The sequence below is a fragment of the Hemiscyllium ocellatum genome, chromosome 14 (genome assembly GCF_020745735.1).
Source record: "Hemiscyllium ocellatum isolate sHemOce1 chromosome 14, sHemOce1.pat.X.cur, whole genome shotgun sequence".
In the NCBI taxonomy this organism is placed as follows: Eukaryota; Metazoa; Chordata; class Chondrichthyes; order Orectolobiformes; family Hemiscylliidae; genus Hemiscyllium; species Hemiscyllium ocellatum.
The window spans coordinates 22,214,107-22,235,954 of record NC_083414.1 but is presented as its reverse complement, the minus strand read 5'-3'; the positions used below and the strand labels follow the sequence as shown (position 1 = coordinate 22,235,954).

The 21,848-nt window shown below is 42.3% G+C and overlaps 2 protein-coding genes across 6 annotated transcripts in view; one reads left to right on the top strand and one right to left on the bottom strand.

Moving 5' to 3' along the window:
- Positions 1–21,848, top strand: part of cenpp (centromere protein P) — a 348,905-nt gene that overhangs the window by 286,221 nt on the left and 40,836 nt on the right. The gene's annotated exons all lie outside the window — the stretch shown is intronic.
- LOC132822295 (extracellular matrix protein 2-like) overlaps positions 1–21,848 on the bottom strand; it is an 80,937-nt gene that overhangs the window by 32,932 nt on the left and 26,157 nt on the right. For all 3 annotated transcript variants that reach the window (XM_060835491.1, XM_060835490.1, XM_060835492.1), the window contains exons 5-7: positions 11,199–11,314; positions 6,026–6,161; positions 2,960–3,117 (exon numbers count right to left, since the gene is read on the bottom strand). In XM_060835491.1, the coding sequence (XP_060691474.1) occupies positions 2,960–3,117; positions 6,026–6,161; positions 11,199–11,314 (410 nt within the window). The remainder of the gene's footprint in view (positions 1–2,959; positions 3,118–6,025; positions 6,162–11,198; positions 11,315–21,848) is intronic.

Sequence of the window (21,848 nt, the reverse complement as noted above, 5' to 3'; positions counted from 1 at the left end):
TCTAGAAGCAAGAGGGAATTGGCTAGCAGACGAGGCAGCCAAAGAGGCAGCTATGAACTATACAGTAACAAAAATAAGGGTTCTCATGCCCATAGTGGAGTCCCCTTCCATGAACCCCGTGTACACGGAAGAAGAGGAAAAGGAATTCCAGGAAATGGGGGCCACTAAGACAGCCCAAGGAAGATGGATCCTCCCGGATGGAAGGGAGTTATTAAGTTAACCAGTCATGAGAAACATTCTAACCACCTTGCACCAAGGCAGTCATTGGGGCTCCCAAACTATGTGTGACATAGTGTTAAGGAAGTACGGATGTAAAGGGATATACACATTAGCCAAGCAGGTATGCGCAGGATGCCCGACTTGCCAGAAGATTAATAAGAAAATAACGAGAGGGGGGCCAAGAAGTGGAAGAAGCCCTGGGGTAAGATATTTTCAAAGAATACAGATAGATTACACAGAATTATCCCCAATAGGGAAACAAAAGTACTTATTAGTTCTAATGGATCACCTAACTGGGTGGGTGGAGGCATTTCCAATGTCCTCAGTTACCTCGAAGGGAGTAGTGAAAACTCTTTTAGAACATATAATTCCTCGATATGGAGTGGTGGAAAGTATAGATTCAGACCAAGGTAGTCATTTTACCTCTAAGATCCTACAAGAAGTAATGGCGGGATTAGAAATCTCTTGGGAATTCCACACTCCTTGGCACCCGCCTTCCTCTGGGCGGGTGGAACGAATTAATCAAACCTTAAAGAAGCTAGTCCTAGAGACTCGATTACCATGGACAAAATATTTACCTATCACGCTGCTACACATTAGAACTGCGCATAGACATGAAATCTCCAAACACGTGCGAGATAAAATCGCCAAAATAAAGAAGGCCAGTAATCGGTACCAGAATGAAAAGGGATGGGAGTGGGGGAATTGGGGATTGACTGGTTGGAGAAGGTGGTTAGTCAATCTGGCTATCTATGGATTATTGATATTAGTGGGTCTGGTGGTAGAGTTCAATGTCCTAAAATGGGTAATGAGCCGACTGATGACATCCCTTGGGGAAGAACCCAAATACATCATCAGATGCTTTTACAATCAACAGGTGATATGCAACAAAGGGAAAGTCAAAGAATGCTCCTAGAGTTCGAGAGACGAAAAACACAAATGTAAAATGATACCGTGTATAAGATTGTGAGCCTCATCACCAAAATGCATAAGAGGGCAGAACATAAGAAAATGAATTAAAGGAGACTTAATAACTGCAGAAACAACAAGAAAAAGAAAAAGGGGGAATGTAGTTTCTGCAGATGGCGGTGGTGGTTGGAGAAGTTTTTGCAGATGGGTGAAGGGGTGTTTTGGGGGAGGGGAAGGGGAACATTACACAAACAGTCGCGGGATTCTTGCAGCATACTTAACGCTAAGATTTTAACAAATATCGAGGTTTTTGTTTAAGAAATAGTTTTAAGCTAAGAAATAACTTTAAAGTGTTGTAGCTGACCACAAAAGAAGCAGTAGGGGCATTTCACAATAAGCTTATAGTATGATAAGGGGAACTGGATAAAATAACAGACAGGCTGTAACAGACAAGGACAGCAGGGTAGTCAGATAAGGAAAATTAGAGAAAAACAAGTGAGGTAATCGGCTTACGATAGGATGGGAAAAGGGAGGTGTGATTCGGCAACTTGCAAACTGAATAAAGAATGCTTCCATGCTTTGTAGCACGCTTTTACTAGCCTGATTGCTTGAGCAAATGCCCGTTCTTCTTGCAAGGCCGTAAAGAATTAAATGTTCTTGTTCCAAGGCTTTGTCTCAGACTGATTTGTGAGTGAGTTTTGTTTCTCACAATAACTAGATTTCCTGTATTGGTCAGGGTTGCTCAACTTGAGTGCCTCAGACCTGGACTTCAGTAGGGAGTGGATCACCTACTTCATCCACGGTTTTCATTTGGGTACATTTGGGTTAACTTTTTTGGCATACTCATTTAGGCTGGTTGCTGAGTTCTTGAATATGGACCACTTCATTGACTCCCGTGGAGTCCCATAGAAGCCCTTCCATTACCCCAGACCAACGCTGCACTGCTTCCTCTGCTAGATCTCAAAGGTTACATAAGGTTGGCATGAAACAATGGTTGGACTAGCTTCTTCTATGTAATAACGATTCACTAAACAGAACAGCACATACCATCTGCAACATACCCTTCAGAAACTCACCATGGCTCCTCAGTCAGTCAGTTTCAAACCCAGAGCCACTACCATTTAGAATGAGGACAACAGAAATAGATGGAAACACCACCTCCTGCACATTTTCCTCCAAGCAATATATCAGATTCCTTTAGTGCTGCTGAGTCAAAATCCTGGAACTTCCTCTCTCATAGCTCTATGAGGATAGCTCCATCAAATGGACTGCAAGGTTTCAAGAAGGCAACTCACCGCAGCCTTCTTGTAAGTTATAGGGATGGGCAATAAGTGTTGGCCCAGCCAGAGACATTCATTCTCTGAATGAATAAAAATATTTCATGATTCATCTAATGTAAGAATAATGTATTTGAGCTGTCACAAAAAAGGTCTTTGGATTATAGATGGAGCATTATTGCACTTGGGTCTAGATAGGTTAAATATATTTTAAATGGTTCAAATAATTCAATGCAAATGAAAAATGTTCTTGGACAAGCATGTGGCAATATCCAGGTGATACAAATTTATTAATTTCTGCCAAGCAAATCCTGCACTTACGGCTATGCACATTGAAATTTACTAAAATCTTGTTTCTGTCTCAAATTGATCTTAAAATCTGGGTCTTCAGTAGCATGGTTGGCAATCTTAGTGGCTAATTCTTAGATTTTAATTCTCGATCTGTGAATCAGGTAAACAGGCACATAAGTATACAAAGGCACGTTTCTATGTATAGAATCTGAAAGGAGTTCAATGATCAGTTGACAGTGACAAAAATAAAAGTTTATCTTTACCTCTATGGAAGTAGGAAGACCTTGTGGTAAGGTTCTAAATTTATTATTTCCCAGTCGTAAGTAAGCGAGTCGCTTAAGAGGTCTGAACACTAAAGGTTGAACATTGCTTTCACTGAGTTTATTACCTTCCAGTTCCAGATTGACCAATTTACTTAGACCTGTTGAAGAAGATTGATCACATATATTTACAGTGTTATGTTGGAATTCTCTATGGTCATTCATATGTTTTCAATAACATTGAATATAACATGTGACAATAGTCTAAATTATAATGGAAATTTTGGTTTTAAACTATTAGCCCAAATTTCCTGATAAACAGCATAGATGTTCAGCACCTTGAGAGTCCTATTATTAGCAGACTCCAAATAAAATGCCCAAGAAATTGAAGATTCCACTTGGGCAACTCCTCTATGCCTAAAACCCTCTGAAATTCTCCACTTAAATCAGAGAATTCAGATCTAATGAAATTAAGTAAATAGTTATCTGGAAAAGTTAGACAATGAAGTACTAATCAACTGACCCCGTACCGCTGCACCCATTTCCCCGCTTCAACCAACACCTTTCCTCCACTCGGGATCCAAATCCTACCCCCTTCACCTGCTCTGAGCCCAACTACTGTTCCTCCATTCAGATGTATTCACCCTTCAGCTGCTGCAAACTTGAACCCCTTTCACTCCAGGACCCATATCACCACATCCAACCCACCCTCTCCCTGCACTCCAGCCCCAAACCATCCCTTCATCCATTCCAGACCTGACCACTTCCCTTTCAGCCCCAAAGAGCTGATGGCCATTCACCCATGCTTAGCCAAGCACTTCCTTTACCCACTATGGATCCAGAAAACTCTTGCCCCTGCTGTAGTTTCAATCAGTCTACGCTCCTCCTGACCTCATTCAGGACCTGTGTTCCCTATAATTTTCTTACAGGCTGTGCAAGCCTCCAAGTCCTAAGCATGACAGTGACTTCCAGAACCAAAAATTAGTGTCCGATTTCTCCTGATCTTGCTTTAACTTTCTGTACAACATGCCAGTTGCATCACTTACCAGGCTCCCTGGCCAACTTGCACCACCCGACAACGTATCCGCCTACTCATCTGGCACCAAGCAATCTAACCTCACACTTACCTTATGTATTAAATGCTTGAAAGCAGTTGTCAAAGACTCTATTGTTTGTGACTGTGCATCTTCAAACTTAAAAATACACCAGCTGGCAACTGTGAAAAGTGAACATAGTTTGCCTTCTTCTGACAGTTGTGCCCTACAGCAGAACAGTCAGAATGGAAGTACAACAACACAGTTCTGTCCTTAACAGAAACTTATTTAACATAACTTAAAATATCCTTCAAGGGAACTTACACAAAATCTGAAACAAAAAAGCAGCTTATCTTATGCATTTTGTTTTGAAATGTAAAAATTATTGTGTTGTAGCATTCTTTAGCTTCAATTTTGTTGCAATGGGGGTAAAGTATATCATTACATTTAAAATTTTTCCATGGTGCTAGCTGCACCAAGCCTCTCATTTCGCCCAGATACACATCTTTTGTTTAGCAAACATTTGTCTGAAATCAGTCGAACCAATACAAATAAATGGAATTTTAAATGCAAATTATGTCCAGAGCAAATTGTGGTTGTAAGATCTTAAGCGCTAGTTTAATAAAAAATTGCATGACAAGCTGAGCAAGCCTCTTGATAAAAATTAATCTATTGGGTGTTTCTGCTAATTATGTACATTTGTAGAAGATGCAGGGACTAAGTTGGCATGTTTTAAAAGCTTTCTATTTTTTTGTCAATATACTAGGAAACTACTGTACACAAATATAATTCATAAAAGGAAAGTAATTTTCACTTATGTACAATTAAATTATTCTCACTGTGTTAATTAGATACTTGCACAAAATACGGAGGCATGGGATTGAGGGTGATTTAGCAGTTTAGATCAGACATTGGCTAGCTGAAAGAGGACATAGAGTGGTGATTGATGGGAAATATTCATCCTGGAGTTCACTTACTAGTTGTGTACCGCAAGGATCTGTTTTGGGTCCATTGCTGTTTGTCATTTTTATAAATGACCTGGATGAGGGTGTAGAAGATGAGTTAGTAAATTTGCAGATGACACTAAGGTCGGTGGAGGTGTGGACAGTGCCAAAGGATGTTGCAGGTTACAGAGGGACATAGATAAGCTGCAGATCTGGGCTGAGAGATGGAAAATGGAGTTTAATGTGGAAAAGTGTGAGGTGATTTACTTTGGTAGTAGCAATAGGAATAGAGTACTGGGCTAATGGTAAGATTCTTGGCAATGTAGACAAGCAGAGAGATTTCGGTGTCCATGTACATAGATCCTTGAAAGTTGCCACTCAGGTTGATAGGGTTGTTAAGAAGGCATACAGTGTGTTAGCTTTTATTGGTAGAAGGATTGAGTTTCAGAGCCATAAGATCATGTTGCAGCTGTATAGATCTCTGGTCCAGCTACACTTGAAGTTCACCGCATTATAGGAAGGATGCGGAAGCTTTGGAAAGGGTTCAGAGGTGAATTATTAGAATGTTGCCTGGTATGGAGGAAAGGTCTTATAAGGAAAGGTTGAGGGACTTGAGGCTGTTTTCATTAGAGAGAAGAAGGTTGAGGTGACTTAATTGAAACATATAAGATAATCAGAGGGTTAGATCAGGTGGCCAATGAGAGCCTTTTTCCTCAGATGGTGATGGCTACTACAAAGGGATATAGCTTTAAATTAAGGAGTGATGGATATCATTCAGATGTCAGAGGTAGGGGCGTGTAATGCCCGACCTGCTAGAGTAGTAGACTCACGAACTTTAAAAGCATTTCAATGGTCATTGGATAAACGTATGGATGAAAATGGAGTAGTGTAGGATAGATTGGTTTCAGATTGATTCCACAGGTTGGCGCTACATCAAGGGCCAAAAGGCCTGTACTCCGCTGTAATGTTCTATGTTCTCAAGGCTCTGATTTTAACTAAAGTTTTTTTTGTGGCAACCATGTTTTTGATTGTATTAATTAAACATCACAAAAGCAGAATCTTTACCCATAAATATTTAAAACAAAACATACCCTGGAGAGCTTCTTCATCCAATCGTTGAAGTAGGTTGTCATTTACTTTTAGTTCAACAAGTTTTCGAGGGAGTTGAGGAGGGATATGGATCAACAAATTTTGATCCATGTATAGGCGTTCCAGTTTTTTTAACCCCTGAGAAGGAAGCATGCCAAGTATTTTGAAATGAACAGCTTTTTACAATTTGATTAAAACATGGATATTGTCAATACACATGCTATATTTTGACATTAAAACAATTGTTGGTGTTTCAGCTAAAATTTACATAATCAACCATTATGCTTTGAAAAACTAGACTCTAAGTTTGTCATGAATTGCTTCAAATATTTTGCCATATAGTGGACACATGCAGGTTTTAGCTTTTTTTTATTCACCCATAGTACGTGGTCATCACTGGCTGTCCAGCGTTTATTGCTCATCACTACTGCCCTTGTCAATCCACAAAGCCCTCAGGGAGGGAATTCCAAGATTTTGACCTAGCACCAATGAAGGAACAGCGAAATGTTTCCAAGTCAGGATGGTGAGTGGCTTGGAGGGAAAGTAGCAGGTGGTGGTGTTCCCATTTATCTGCTGCCCTTGACCTTCTCTATGGAAATGGTCGTGTGTTTGGAAGGTGCCGTCTTTGGTGAATTTCTGTAATGCATCTTGTCGATAGTGCACACTGCCACTACTGAATGTCAGAGTGGAGGGAGTGGATGTGGTACCAATCAGTGAGCTGCTTTGTCTTGGAAGGTGTCAAACATCTTGAGTGTTGTTGGAACTGTACCCATTCAGGCAAATGAGTATTCTATCACACCCCTTACTTGTGCCTTGCAGATAGTGGACAGGTGTTGGGGAGTCAGGAGGTGAGTTACTTGCTGCAGTATTCCTAGCCTCTGGCCTGCTCTTGTAGCCACTGTATTTATATAACAAATCCAGTTTGAATTTCTGGTCAATGGTAAGCCTGAGGATGTTAATAATGAAAGATTCAGTGATGGTAACACCATTGACTGTCAAGGGGTGGTGATCAGATTGTCTCTCATTGGAGATGGTCATTGCCCGGCATTTATGTGGTGTGAATGTTACTTGTGTCTTGTCAGTCCAAACATGGATATTGACCACATCCGATTGCACTTGAACATGGATTAATTCATTTTTGAGGAATCACAAATTGTGCTGAACTTCATGCAGTAATTGGCAAACATCCCCCTTGCTCCCCACTTATGATGGAGGAAGGTAATTGATGAAGCAGCTGAAGATGCTTCCACCTAGGACACTATCCTGAGGAGTTCCTGCAGAGGTGTCCTGGAGCTGAGATGATTGACCTCCAATAACCACAATCATCTTCCTATGTGCCAGATATGACTCTAATCAGTGGAGAGTTTGACTCCTAATATCCATTGATTTTAGTTTTGGTCTGGCACCTAAATGCCACACTCAGTCAAATGCAGCCTTAATGTCAAATGCTGTCAATCTCACCTCACTTCTAGGATTATAGACATTCATTTGACAATGTTTGAATCAAGTCTGTAATGAGGAAGGAGGGCTGAGTGGCCTGGCAGAACCCAAAATGGCATTACAGAGCACATGAGCATGAACAGGTATTGCTGAGCTGGTGTTGCTTGATAGTACTATTGATGACAGGTTCCGTCACATTATTAATAATCGAGAGTAGGCTGCTGGGGTGGTGATTGACCGGGTTGGATTTGTCCTGCTTCTTTGTGTACAAGATATACCTGGGCAATTTTCCACATTGCCAAGTAGATGCCAGTGTTGTAACTGTACTAGAACATCTTGGCTAGGTAAGCAGCAAATTCTGGAGCACAAGTCTTCAGTACTATTGCTGGAATGTTGTCAGGGCCCATAGTATCCAGTGTCTCTAACAGTTTCTTGATATCACATGGAGTGAATCGAATTAGCTGAAGACCGGTATCTGTAATGCTGGGGACCACTGGACAGGCTGAGATGGATCATTTACTTGACACTTCTGACTGAAGATTAGTACGAAAGCACCAGCCTTACCTTTTGCACTGATGAATTGGGTTCTTCCATCATTGAAGATAGGGATATTTGTGGAGTCTCCTCCAGTGAGTTGTTTAATTGTCCACCATCATTCACAACCGGATGTGGCAGGACTGCAAAGCTCAGATCTGATCTGTTTTATGTGGGATCGCTTATCTCTGTCTATCACTTGCTGCATATGCTGTTTGGTCGTTTCACCAGGTTGGTACCTCATTTTCAGGTATGCCCTGCCACACATTCCACTGAACCAAAGTTGATCTCCAGGCTTGATGATAGTGGTTGAGTGGGGGATATGCATGTTATGAGGGTGGACATTTTTCTGGATTACAATTCTGCAACTGTTGATGACCAACGGCAGCTCATGGATGCCCAATCTTGAGTTGCCAAATGTGTTGAAATCTGTTCCATTTAGTATTATGATAATGCCACACAACACAACAGAGGGTATTCTCAAAATGAAGGCAGGACTTCATCTCGACATGGACTATGCAGTGGTCACTCTTACCAATATTGTCATGGACAAATGCATCTGCAGCCAGCAGATAGGTGAGAATGAGGTCAAGTATGTTATTCCCTTTTGTTGGTTCCCTCACCACTTGTTGCAGACCCAACCTAGCAGCTATGTCCTTTATGACCCAAACCAGTTCAATCAGTAGTATTGTTGTCGAGCCACTCTTGGTAGTGAACATTGAAATGTATATATTTTGTACCTTTGCCATCCTCAGTGCTTCCAAGTGTTGATCAACATGGAGCAATTCTGATTCATCAGGCAAAGGTGGATGGTACATGGTCATCAGTCGGAGGTTTCAGGCTAGTGTTTGACTAGGCTGTGACATAGCTCTCTCAGTTGTGGCACTAACCCCGCAGATGCTAGTAAGGAGGATTTGCAGGGTTGACAGCTGTGTTTCTACTGTTGTCTATTCCGCTGCCTATGTCGATATCAGGCAGTCCATCAGGTTTCATCTCTTTCTTGAGACTTCATAACAACTGATACAACCAAGTGGCTTGCACGACCATTTCAGAGGGCAGTTGAGAGTCAACGACATTGCTGCAGATTTGGGCATGTACGACAGACCAGGTGGGGATATTAGATTTCCTTCCCTGAGGCTAGATGGGTTTTCTGATAATCGACAATGATTTCACGGTCTTCAGCAGATTCTTAATTTCAGATTTTTTTTGTTATCAAATTCCATCATCTTCAGTGGTCGGATTCAAACCCAGAACATTGGCTGAGTTTTTAGATTAATAATCAAGAGCGTGGTGCTGGAAAAGCGCAACAGTCCGAGAGGGTGAAGGGCTTATGCCTGAAATGCCAATTCTCCTGCTCCTCAGATGCTGCCTGACCTGCTGTGCTTTTCCAGCACCACACACTCAATTCTGAGCTCCAGCATCTGCAGTCCCCACTTTCTCCTTTCTGGATTAATAGTCTAGTGATAATAGCACTAGGTCATCCCCTCCCTTGTAAGGGTGCATATTTTCCAGCATACATGACGCAAAGGTGATTGTTTTGGTCTTTCTACATTTCAACACATTTGGCAACACATTTAACTGTAGCTTTTCCAACACTGGAGTTCAGACAAGCAGTATACCAACATATAGAGGCATTAGAGTGATCAAGAAAGGTGATGAAATGTTTAATTTCAGTCTTCATGTGGTTTGAATGATGCTACCGAGGAACAAAATGAGGCTGAGGAAGTAGACACTTAAACGACTCCAAAGGTAATGGTTTTGTCTGTGAAGGGAAGCCACTACTGCTGACAGTCTGGATAAAATAGCTCAGGTAAGAGTGAAAGCAAATGAGAATAATATTACTGAACCGGCTAACAAAGGCAGAGTTTACCACCAAGTGCAGGTTCCCCTTCAAACCATAGATCATCCTGACATGGAACTATATTGTTATTCTTTCCCTGTTGCTGGGTCGAAATCCCAGGGCTTCCACCCAAACTTGTTCGTGGGTACGCATGCAACCCTTGAACTGCAGCAGTTCAAGAGGGCAGCCCACCACCACCTTTAAAAGGGCAATTTGCAATAAATATTGAGCCAGCCAGCAATAGCCTTGAAAGAATAAAAATGTAAAATAATATTCCACATTCACCAAAGATACAATTTGTGAGTTTATTTAAAGCAATGTTGCATCTGTGGTTGGAAAAGAAAACCGCTGGAAACATCCACATATGGGGTTGTGGGACAAGTAGACATGGATTTGGGAAATAACATCTTCAAGTTCTTGGGAGGGAATGGAATTAAATTGGAATTATAGGGAAGTCAGGCAAGTGTCTTCTCAAGAGCAAGTGATGATAGCCAATCAGTATCAAGAAGAACAGTACCTCAGATAAGAAAAAAAAATTCTAATGTCATTTAAAATGGTACTAAACAATGAGGTTAGCTGGTCAACATTTTGCTGGGAATGGTGTCAAGACCGTAGGAGGTTAACCTCATGGGCAAGAGAATTCAGAAAGAACACGAGGAATAACAGATTAAGAGATTAATAAGACTCACAGCTAAAGCAGTGGGAATCTCTTTGACAGTTGAGTATGGTGCCGAAGAGCACAGGCAGCTAAACAATTACTGAGTGAGTTTAATCTTTATGATAAAACAATCTGTGAGTTTCTCGAGCTTGTTGAAATTTAGGTTAGAGGACTTTGGGAAGAGTGGTTTAAGAAGGTGGGTGATAATGGACATGTGATTATTTTAACCTGTGATGTTTATGAAAAGCAATTGAAAGAAGGGTAGGATTTTCCTTGGTGCTCCTCAAAGTGTGTTGTTTATCTCCTGAGAATTTGCTCCATTTAACACAGAAATGTAGGAAAAGGAGTAGACCATTCAGCCTGCTTTATATAATCATGGCTGACCGACACTATACCTATAACCTTTTACATCTATGTGGATTATCAAATGAAAGACGAGTCAGTTGACCTACTTGTAATCTATTTAAAAATATATAAATATTGTAACTTTTCTTGGCAAAATTGCATTATATTTCAATTTTACTGCAAAGAAAACATCTGACCTTTTCTATGCCCTTTTTCACCCTGTATCTCCCCCATGTCTGTACCTAGATATAATGAGCCTTGTTTCAAAAGAAGTTAAAAGAAAGCTGCATAAATTCTTTCATGTACTTAATTTAAAATATGTAATAACCATTATTTTAAAATGATTTGTAAAACTTACTTTGAATGCTGTTGGATCTATGTTGGAAGAAAGAATCTGATTTCTACTGAGGTCAATCAATTTGAGATTAGGAAATCCATTGAATGCCCCTGCTGGAATAGCAGTGATTCTATTTCCTGCAAACACGAAAAATTTTGACATTTGCTGAAAAATTATTGATCATATGGGATTATTACAGATCATTGTAAATTAATCACAGCAGTACATAAATTTAACATGGAAGATATTCTTTAAAAGCTGCTCAAAACCAGTTAGGAATTATACTGCCAAGGTTTTCAATGACTAATGCATAAAGAGTAAGATGTTTGCAGCAACTGTTGCTTGGCTGCTCCAGTTGTGCATATCACAGCATGTTAGGATTATGTAAGGAGTGTGCTGGAAAACCACGCCCCTCTCATTCCGATTGATCCAAGCATCTGATCGTCATCTTGAGGACACTTATCACCTGCTCTACAATAGCCCGAAAGTGACAGTGAGCTAGATTTTATCTATACTCGTCTCCAACCTCATAGTCCCACAACCCCGCACCGCCCGTTTCTACCTCCTGCCCAAAATCCACAAACCTGCCTGCCCCGGCCGACCCATTGTCTCAGCCTGCTCCTGCCCCACCGAACTCATCTCCCAATACCTCGACACGGTCCTGTCCCCTTTAGTCCAAGAACTCCCCACCTACGTTCGGGACACCACCCACGCCCTCCACCTCCTCCAGGATTTTCGCTTCCCCGGTCCCCAACGCCTTATTTTCACTATGGACATCCAGTCCCTGTACACCTCCATCCCCCATCACGAAGGACTCAAAGCCCTCCGCTTCTTCCTTTCCCGCCGCACCAACCAGTACCCTTCCACTGACACCCTCCTTCGACTGACTGAACTGGTCCTCACCCTGAATAACTTCTCTTTTCAATCCTCCCACTTCCTCCAAACTAAAGGAGTTGCCATGGGCACCCGCATGGGCCCCAGCTATGCCTGCCTCTTCGTAGGATATGTGGAACAGTCCATCTTCCGCAACTACACTGGCACCACCCCCCACCTTTTCCTCCGCTACATCGATGACTGTATCGGCGCTGCCTCGTGCTCCCACGAGGAGGTTGAACAGTTCATCAACTTTACTAACACCTTCCATCCCGACCTGAAATTCACCTGGACTGTCTCAGACTCCTCCCTCCCCTTCCTAGACCTTTCCATTTCTATCTCGGGCGACCGACTCAACACAGACATCTATTATAAACCGACTGACTCCCACAGCTACCTGGACTACACCTCCTCCCACCCTGCCCCCTGTAAAAACGCCATCCCATATTCCCAATTCCTTCGTCTCCGCCGCATCTGCTCCCAGGAGGACCAATTCCAACACCGCACAACCCAGATGGCCTCCTTCTTCAAGGACCGCAGATTCCCCCCAGACGTGATCGACGATGCCCTCCACCGCATCTCCTCCACTTCCCGCTCCTCCGCCCTTGAGCCCCGCTCCTCCAACCGCCACCAAGACAGAACCCCACTGGTTCTCACCTACCACCCCACCAACCTGCGCATACAACGTATTATCCGCCGCCATTTCCGCCACCTCCAAACGGACCCCACCACCAAGGATATATTTCCCTCCCCTCCCCTATCAGCGTTCCGCAAGGACCACTCCCTTCGTGACTCCCTTGTCAGATCCACACCCCCCACCAACCCAACCTCCACCCCCGGCACCTTCCCCTGCAACCGCAGGAAATGTAAAACTTGCGCCCACACCTCCACACTCACTTCCCTCCAAGGCCCCAAGGGATCCTTCCATATCCGCCACAAGTTCACCTGTACCTCCACACACATCATCTATTGCATCCGCTGCACCCGATGTGGCCTCCTCTATATTGGTGAGACAGGCCGCTTACTTGCGGAACGCTTCAGAGAACACCTCTGGGCCGCCCGAACCAACCAACCCAATCACCCCGTGGCTCAACACTTTAACTCCCCCTCCCACTCCACCGAGGACATGCAGGTCCTTGGACTCCTCCACCGGCAGAACACAACTACACGACGGCTGGAGGAGGAGCGCCTCATCTTCCGCCTGGGAACCCTCCAACCACAAGGTATGAATTCAGATTTCTCCAGCTTCCTCATTTCCCCTCCCCCCACCTTGTCTCAGTCGGTTCCCTCAACTCAGCACCGCCCTCCTAACCTGCAATCCTCTTCCTGACCTCTCCGCCCCCACCCCACTCCGGCCTATCACCCTCACCTTGACCTCCTTCCACCTATCCCACCTCCATCGCCCCTCCCCCTAGTCCCTCCTCCCTACCTTTTATCTCAGCCTGCTTGGCTCTCTCTCTCTTATTCCTGATGAAGGGCTTATGCTCGAAACGTCGAATTCTCTATTCCTGAGATGCTGCCTAACCTGCTGTGCTTTGACCAGCAACACATTTGCAGTTGGAAAATGGAGTCAACATCCATGGTTGAAGTGATTAGCTGTTGTCTCCTAGCTGCCACACCTGTGAGACATCCAGCTCTAGGACTGAAGCATGCAACTGAAAGATTATCAAAGATGTAGGCATTGTGGTAGCTTCCAGCAATCCTGGCGCAGACAGCTAAGACATGGTAGCACTGATCACAGCTGCCTTGGACATTGACTGAATGGAAATCTTTTCTATTCATGAATTCAACTACATTATGATAAATCTCAATGTGTAAGATCAAATTGCCTTGCACCAGATGTCTTGGTAAAGCTGAGTGTCCGAACTGATCTTGTCACAGGAAAATGAGACAAAATAATGTGATCTTGCACAAATTGTATCGATATAACCCTGATGTGATTCAGAGTTGAAAGGTCTTCAGTGGATTCTTAGAGTCCACCAGCTACATAGAAATTTGACACTGCTGTCATTTTGACAGCCACCAGATATGATAGCGACCCACTCTTCAGATTGCAAACCTGCTCCAGCAGATGCCATAGTTCTGTGAGGGTGTCTCAGAACCACCTTATTCAATGGCAGCAGTGTGCTTTGCTCATCTGGAGGAAATTACAACAAAGTCAGCATACTCTTGGCTTGCAGGTTAACATCTACTGTGGATGAATCCATTGGGATGGTTCTAATGAACCTCTGTAAGGAATATCAGGAACAAAACAGCTCCTTAATAATGCAACCTGTCAGCAGTTGCAGCAACCGAATGTAACTTTACCGTCAGCCTCAATACAGTAGGACTTGGAGGTACCAATAAGGAGGATGTCTCTACATGGTCCACTAACGTATTAGGTCTTATTCACATATATGCAACCTATGTTGTATTCCACAATTGCACTAGGATGATGGAAGTCTTGTTTCCCCTCCCACATTCCCCGCTTAGCTAAAAAATGCAACATTTCATAGAAAGTGCATTCTCACAAATTTACAGTTCAATGTCAGAGGAATGCACTGTGCAGACTTTGAGACCATTGGATGTTTGGAAATGATCAACTAGACATGACAATGTTAAAGGTTGCGAATGCTCACTTTTTGCTTCAGAAGTTAGTCAAATTAATTTGTAGTGATCAATAATTGCTTGTTGTCAGGATTTCCAATATATATTGTTTTGCACATAAAGAATTTTGTGATGGAAGATGTTTATAATTTTGAATCTATGCGCACCTGATTAATGCAATTGGTCTTTGAAAGGCCTCACATCATCCATGAATCTCCAGATCCTAAATGCACCAAGCAATTGAATGATTATGACCAGCACTCTGGACTGAAATTGGACGATGCTGCTGACCGAGTACAGCAGCACCTCCTGGCTGATCATTGTCCCCCTTGACTGGACTAAGAGGTACTTCCCTTATAATTCAGACATTAGTGATTTCTTGACTGTGTGTGTGTGTGTGTGTGTGTGTGTGTGTGTGTGTGTGTGTGTGTGTGTGTGTGTGTGTGTGTGTGTGTGTGTGTGTGTGTGTGTGTGTACGTACACACAACAACATGTCCATCCACTAGACAGTTCAATGCTGACAAACACAGCAAGCTGCCTGGCTTTCTAACTGCTAAGAGACACAGCAGAGCTGACATGCTGCGAGCATCCAAACAAACATAAAAACTAGGAGCAGGAATAGGTCACTCAGCCCCTCGAGCCTACCCCACAATGCAGGAGAACTATGGCTGATCCTCTACCTCAATGTTATATTCCCATTTTCTCCTCTTGAGGCCTTTAAAATTTAGTAATTTGTCTGTCTTTTGCTTGAATACACTCAGTGATTCAGCTTTCAAAGCCTTCTGTTATAGAGATTTCTACAGTTTCACTACGCTTTGAATAAACAAATATTTCTTCATCCTAGTCCTGAATGGTCTACGGCTGTATCCTGAGACTGCATCCTTTGATTCTCGGTTCCCCAAGTGGGGAAAAATCTTCCCTGCATCTAATCTGTCCAGCCCTGTTAGAATGTTATACATTTCAATCAGATCCACTTTAATCCTTCTAAACTCTCGCAAATATGGGCCCAATCGAATTGACCTGTCCTTGGAGGACAGTCACTACCTGAATACCAAGTACATTCTTTTTCGATTTGGAAGATCAAAATTGCATGCAGTACTCTAGTCATGGTTTCAAACTGAAAAAGTATAGTATTCGACTTGTGAACTCCAATCATCTTGCAGTGAAGACCATTATTCCATTCACTTTCCAAATTGCTTGCTACACCTGCCTGTCTGATTTCATTGACTAGTGTGCAAGAACACCCAGATCCCTTTGGACATTTACTTTTCCCAATTTAAATAATGTATACTGCTTTTCCATTTTTAAACTAAAGATGTGTAAGTTCACATTTAGCCGCACTGTACTGCCTCTGCTATGTACTTGCCACTCAACTCATCGAAATCATCTGAAGTCTCCTTGGTGCCTCCCCACAATTCCCAATTCCATATTTTGTTCTCTCATCCAGATAATTTATATGTAGTATAATCAAGGCCCAAGCCTTGATTCTTGCAGTAATCCATTAATTACTTTCTGTTATTAAGAAAAAGAGCTATTTCGTCCCACTGTCTGTTTCCAATTCTTGATCTGTGCTAATATATTATTCACTATCCCATTGCTTTAGGATTGCCCACTAACCTCTTATGAGGGACCTCATCAAAGGCCTTCTGAAAATCAAAATACACCATATCCATTGGATCTCCCTTCTCTATTCTACTAGTTACATCCTCATGATTGATCTTGCATAAACCCAAACCAGGCTTGCTGCTTTTTTTGGCAATTTTATTTGGATCTAATGCTATTCCTAATTTATTTTGAAACCATAGTTGAGTTACCTTTCCTCTTTTATTTTTGTGCCAGATAGAAATGAATAATTGTTGTCATTCATACACACATTCTTAAGTACGATCCATTGCCTATCCACTATCAACACCTTAGTAGTTCCCAAAGCTACCATTGCCAATCTGTGCCTCATACCCTCAAAGTTTACTTGAAGTAAGTAAGCACAAAATTAGTGAGCACTAAGAAAACATGATAACAGCCCTGAGATGAACTCTGTCCCTGTACATAAAGTGACCTGGTCGCAGTAATTGCTACATGGAGTTTCACTGAACTCCAAAGTGCAGTAGTGAAGTGCTGAACTGTATTATAAATCATTTCAAAACATAGCGTGATGATGTGGTGAGGTTGATGCTCTGCCAATGACAATTTTCATTGATAGAGGGCAGGCAATTACTTCTCCAGATGCATGCTGTAATCATTGGGGAATGTTAACAAACAAGGAGTCCCAAAGAAGATGCTGGAGAACTGCAAGGGCCAGGTTATTGTTCCGACTTTCAAGTCAGGAATTGATGCCATCTAGTTTCTCACTGGCACCTGAGAGAGTAATAACCTGCATATAAATGAGGTGAGATTGAGTAATAAAAGGATCATTCAGAGTTTTGCTTGCAGACAGCATGGAGGTGCTCCACAAAGCAATCACTCAAACACCTCAGTGCAGATGAAGCCATATTGTAAACAGCAAATACAGTAGATTAATTTGAAAGAGATACACGTTAATTACTGGTTCATCTGAAAGAACATTTTGGAACCTTGGTTAATGAGGAAACGGAGTTAAAGGGGCAGGTGATACTTATGTGTTTGCATAGTAAAGCCCATTTCCCTCAATGATACCACCATTAATAGCTCAATCATTCTCAACACCCCATCCTTTTCCAATGGCACCTGTCATTACAAATGCAGAAGATGTAAGCTCATTAGAAATAGAACAAAAGTAGGCTGTTCGATGCCTTGATTCGCTCCAACATTCACTAGCATCGTGGTTGATCTGGCATTCCACAGGTCCACTTTCCTGCCCTTTCCCCATAACTCTTGATTCCCCTACTGATCAAAAGTCTATCTCAGTCTTAAATAAACGCAAGATCTCTGCCCCCAACAGCTCTCTTGACTAGAAATTACAAAGATTCTCAGCAATCTAATAGAAGAAATTTCATTTCACGTCAGTATTAAAACGTCAGTGTTGTGCCCATTTATTTAATTTATCAATATCCCTCTGTAAACTTTTGTATCCTTCTCGCAACTTGCCTTTCCATTTATTTGCGTGCCATCTGAAAACTTGGCGACAGTATATTTGTTTCCTTCCTCCAAGTCATTAATATATATTGTAAATAGTTGCAATCCCAGTAATGATCCCTGTGGAATCCCACTAGTTACAAGTCACCAACCTGAAAAAGAACCCTTTATCCTCACTTGCCATTTCTTGCACCATGACCTAGTTCTCTGTCTATACCAACATATCACCTTCAACACCATGGGCCCATATCTAATGTTACACTTGTAATTTTACACTATGGCTTTCTTCAACATTTTCTCCCCATATACTAAGATAAGATACACAGAGGAACCTCGATTAATCGGCATTCAATTATCCAAATTTCAGATTATCCGGACAAGATCTCAAAGTCCCGATGTTTAGCTAAATTGTGTTATCTGGCATTCAATTACCGAAACATTTGATTATCCGAACAAAATACTCCCTGCCCGTGTCATTCGGTTGATCGAGATTCCTCTGTACATGAACTTGGAAAGACAAGGTTTGATTAGGAGTAGTCAGCATGGCTTTGGGCATGAGAGATCATGCCTCACAAATTTGTTAGAGTTCTTTGATGAAGTGACCAGGAAGGTTGATGAGGGCAGGGCGGTAGACGTAGTCTACATGGATTTCAGTAAGGCTTTTGATAAGGTTCCACATGGTAGGCTGCTCTGGAAGATTAGATCATTTGGAGTCCAGGGGAGCTAGCAAATTGGATACACAATTGGCTTCATGGTAGGAAGTAGCGAATAATAGTGGAAGGATGCTTGTCGAACTGGAGGTCTGTGACTAGTGGTGTACCTCAGGGGTCAGTGCTGGGCCCATTGCAATTTGTTATTTATATCAATGATTTGGATGAAAATGGACAAGGCATGATAAGTAAGTTTACAGATGATGCTAAAATAGTCAGTATTGTGGACAATGAAGGAAGTCATCAGAAATTGCAGCAGGACCTTGATTAGGTGGGGAAGTGAGTCGAGAAATGGCAAATGGAATTTAATATAGATATGTGTGAGGTCTTACGTTTTGGAAGTCAAATCAAGGTAGAAGTTTCATGGTGAATGGTAGGGCCTTCGGGAGAGTAATGGAACAGAGGGACCTTGGAGTTCAGGTGCACGGTCCTCTGAAAGTGGAGTCACAGCTAGACTGGCCAGTGAAGAAGGTTTTTGGCACACTGGACTTCATTAGTCAGGGCATTGAGCATCGAAGTTGGGAAGTTAAGTTGCAGTTATACGGGTGTTGGTGAGACCACACTTAGAGTTTTGTGTTCAATTTTGATCTCCTTGCTGTAGGACAGATGTTATTAAACTGGAAAGAGTGCAGAAGTAATTTACACGGATATTGCCAGGACACAAGGATCTGAGTTAAGGGAGAGGTTGAACAAGCTAGGACTTTTTCCTTTAGAGCATAGGAGACTATGGGGGGATTTTTTAGAAGTATTGAAGATCATGAGAGACATGGACAGGATGAATGCACTCAGTCTTTTTCTTAGTGTGGGGGAATCGAGGACTAGAGAATCTCAGTTTAAGGTTAGAGGGGAAAGAATTAAAGGGGACCTGTGGCAACTTTTTACACAGAGTGGTACGCATATGGAATGAACTGCCACGGAAGTGGATGAGATGGGTACATAACACCATTTAAACGGCATTTAGACAAATGCGTGGATAGGAACGGTTTAGAGGGATATGGGCCAAGTGCGGGGAAATGGAGTTGGCATGGATGGACATTTTGGTCAACATGGACCAATTTGGGCTGAAGGGCCTGTCTCCATGCTGCAGGACTCTGACTCTATTTTGTCCATTCTCAAATCATTCCTCATCTGACAGCATTGCAAACAAATGTGCTCCCATGCACCTGCCAGTAGGAGGTAGAGTGACAGACAGCCAAATAGGCAGCTTTTATATTTGTTTATTCTAAAGGCATTTGTCTGACAGCATGTTTAAGATGAAGGCTTTCCTGTGTGAAGAATCATAGGCATGAATCTACATTCTACTCTGAGTCTATTATTTCAATATATGACTTTACTGGATCAATCTGACATTTTGGTATTACTGTTTACAAGAAAAGAATAAAGGAATCTGCTGGTTTCTCCAGTTTTATCAATCAGTTATTTTAAACAGCAACTAATGCAGGTGTCAGTACCTTCCAACTACTTGTTGTTTATTCATATCAGCCTCAGTACATCTTGCAGTAAGAAATAGAGTGCATTGTTTTTCAAAATTGCATAATTCATTGAACTGGCAATTTAATACTTTAGCACTAAATTCTTAGTTTGTTATTCTAATTACCTTGCTTACTCCAAATTATATGTAACTTATTTTTTACTACAGTTCAATGACATGGAATTATCATAATAATACTGTCAATGATACCTAATCCGCCAAAGTCCGATGCAAAGTTGAGTGAAATTCCACATAAGATTACAACATTTAATGATAAGAACTGTACAGGAGTTCTCTTTTTAATAAAGGTTAGATTAGATTAGATTACTTACAGTGTGGAAACAGGCCCTTCGGCCCAACAAGTCCACACCGACCCGCCAAAGCGCAACCCACCCATACCCCTACATTTACCCCTTTACCTAACACTACGGGCAATTTATCCTGGCCAATTCACCAAACCTGCACATCTTTGGACTGTGGGAGGAAACCGGAGCACCCGGAGGAAACCCACGCAGATGTTAACACAAAGGTGTTAACACAATTTTCCAAATGCACTTGTATGAGAACCTGGAAAAACCTGTACCAGTCAAAATTAATGTTGCCAGATATAGTCACAGAGATGTACAGCATGGATTCAGACCCTTCAGTCCAACCCGTCCATGCCGACCTGATATCCCAACCCAATCTAGTCCCACCTGCCAGCACCCGGCCCATATCCCTCTAAACCCTTCCTATTCATATACCCATCCAAATGCCTCTTAAATGTTGCAATTGTACCAGCCTCCACCGCATCCTCTGGCAGTTCATTCCATACACGTACCACCTCTGCATGAAAATCCTGCCCCTTAGGTCTCTTATATCTTTCCCCTCTCACCCTAAACCTATGCCCTCTCGTTCTGGACTCCCTGACCCCAGGGAAAGGACTTTGTCTATTTATCCTATCCATGCCACTCATAATTTTGTAAATCTCTATAAGGTCACCCCTCAGCCTTGACACTCTAGGAAAAACATCCCAGCCTGTTCAGCCTCTCCCTGTAGCTCAGATCCTCCAACCCTAGCAACATCCTTGTAAATCTTTTCTGAACCCTTTCAAATTTTACAACATCTTTCCGATAGGAGGGAGACCAGAATTACACGCAATATTCGAACAGTGGCCTAACCAATGCCCTGTACAGCCACAACATGACCTCCCAACTCCTGTACTCAATATTCTGACCAATAAAGGAAAGCATACCAAACACCTTCTTCACTATCCTATCAACCTGCAACTCCACTTTCAAGGAGCTATGAAGCTGCACTCCAAGGTCTCTTTGTTCAGTAACACTGCCTAGGACCTTACCATTAAATATATAAGTCCTGCTAAGATTTGCTTTCCCAAAATGCAGCACCTCGCATTTATCTGAATTAAACTCCATCTGCCACTTCTCAGCCCATTGGCCCATCTGGTCCAGATCCTGTTGTAATCTGAGATAACCCTCTTCGCTGTCCACTACACCTCCAATTTTGGTGTCATCTGCAAACCTACTAACTGTACCTCTTATGCTCGCATCCAAATCATTTCTGTAAATGACAAAAAGTAGAGGACCCAGCACCGATCCTTGTTGCACTCCACTGGTCACAGGCCTCCAGTCTGAAAAATAACCCTCCACCACCACCCTCTGTCTTCTACCTTTGAGCCAGTTCTGTATCCAAATGGCTAGTTATCCTTATATTCCATGAGACCGAACCTTACTAATCAGTCTCCCATGGGGAACCTTGTTGAACGCCTTACTGAAGTCCATATAGATCACATCTACTGCTCTGCCCTCATCAATCCTCTTTGCTTCTTCTTCAAAAATCTCAATCAAGTTTGTGAGACATGATTTCCCACGCACAAAGCCGTGTTGACTATCCCGAATCAGTCCTTGCCTTTCCAAATACATCTTATGTTTCTTTGTCAAAGTATTTCTGTTTCTTGATGGTATCCCCAAGTATAACAGC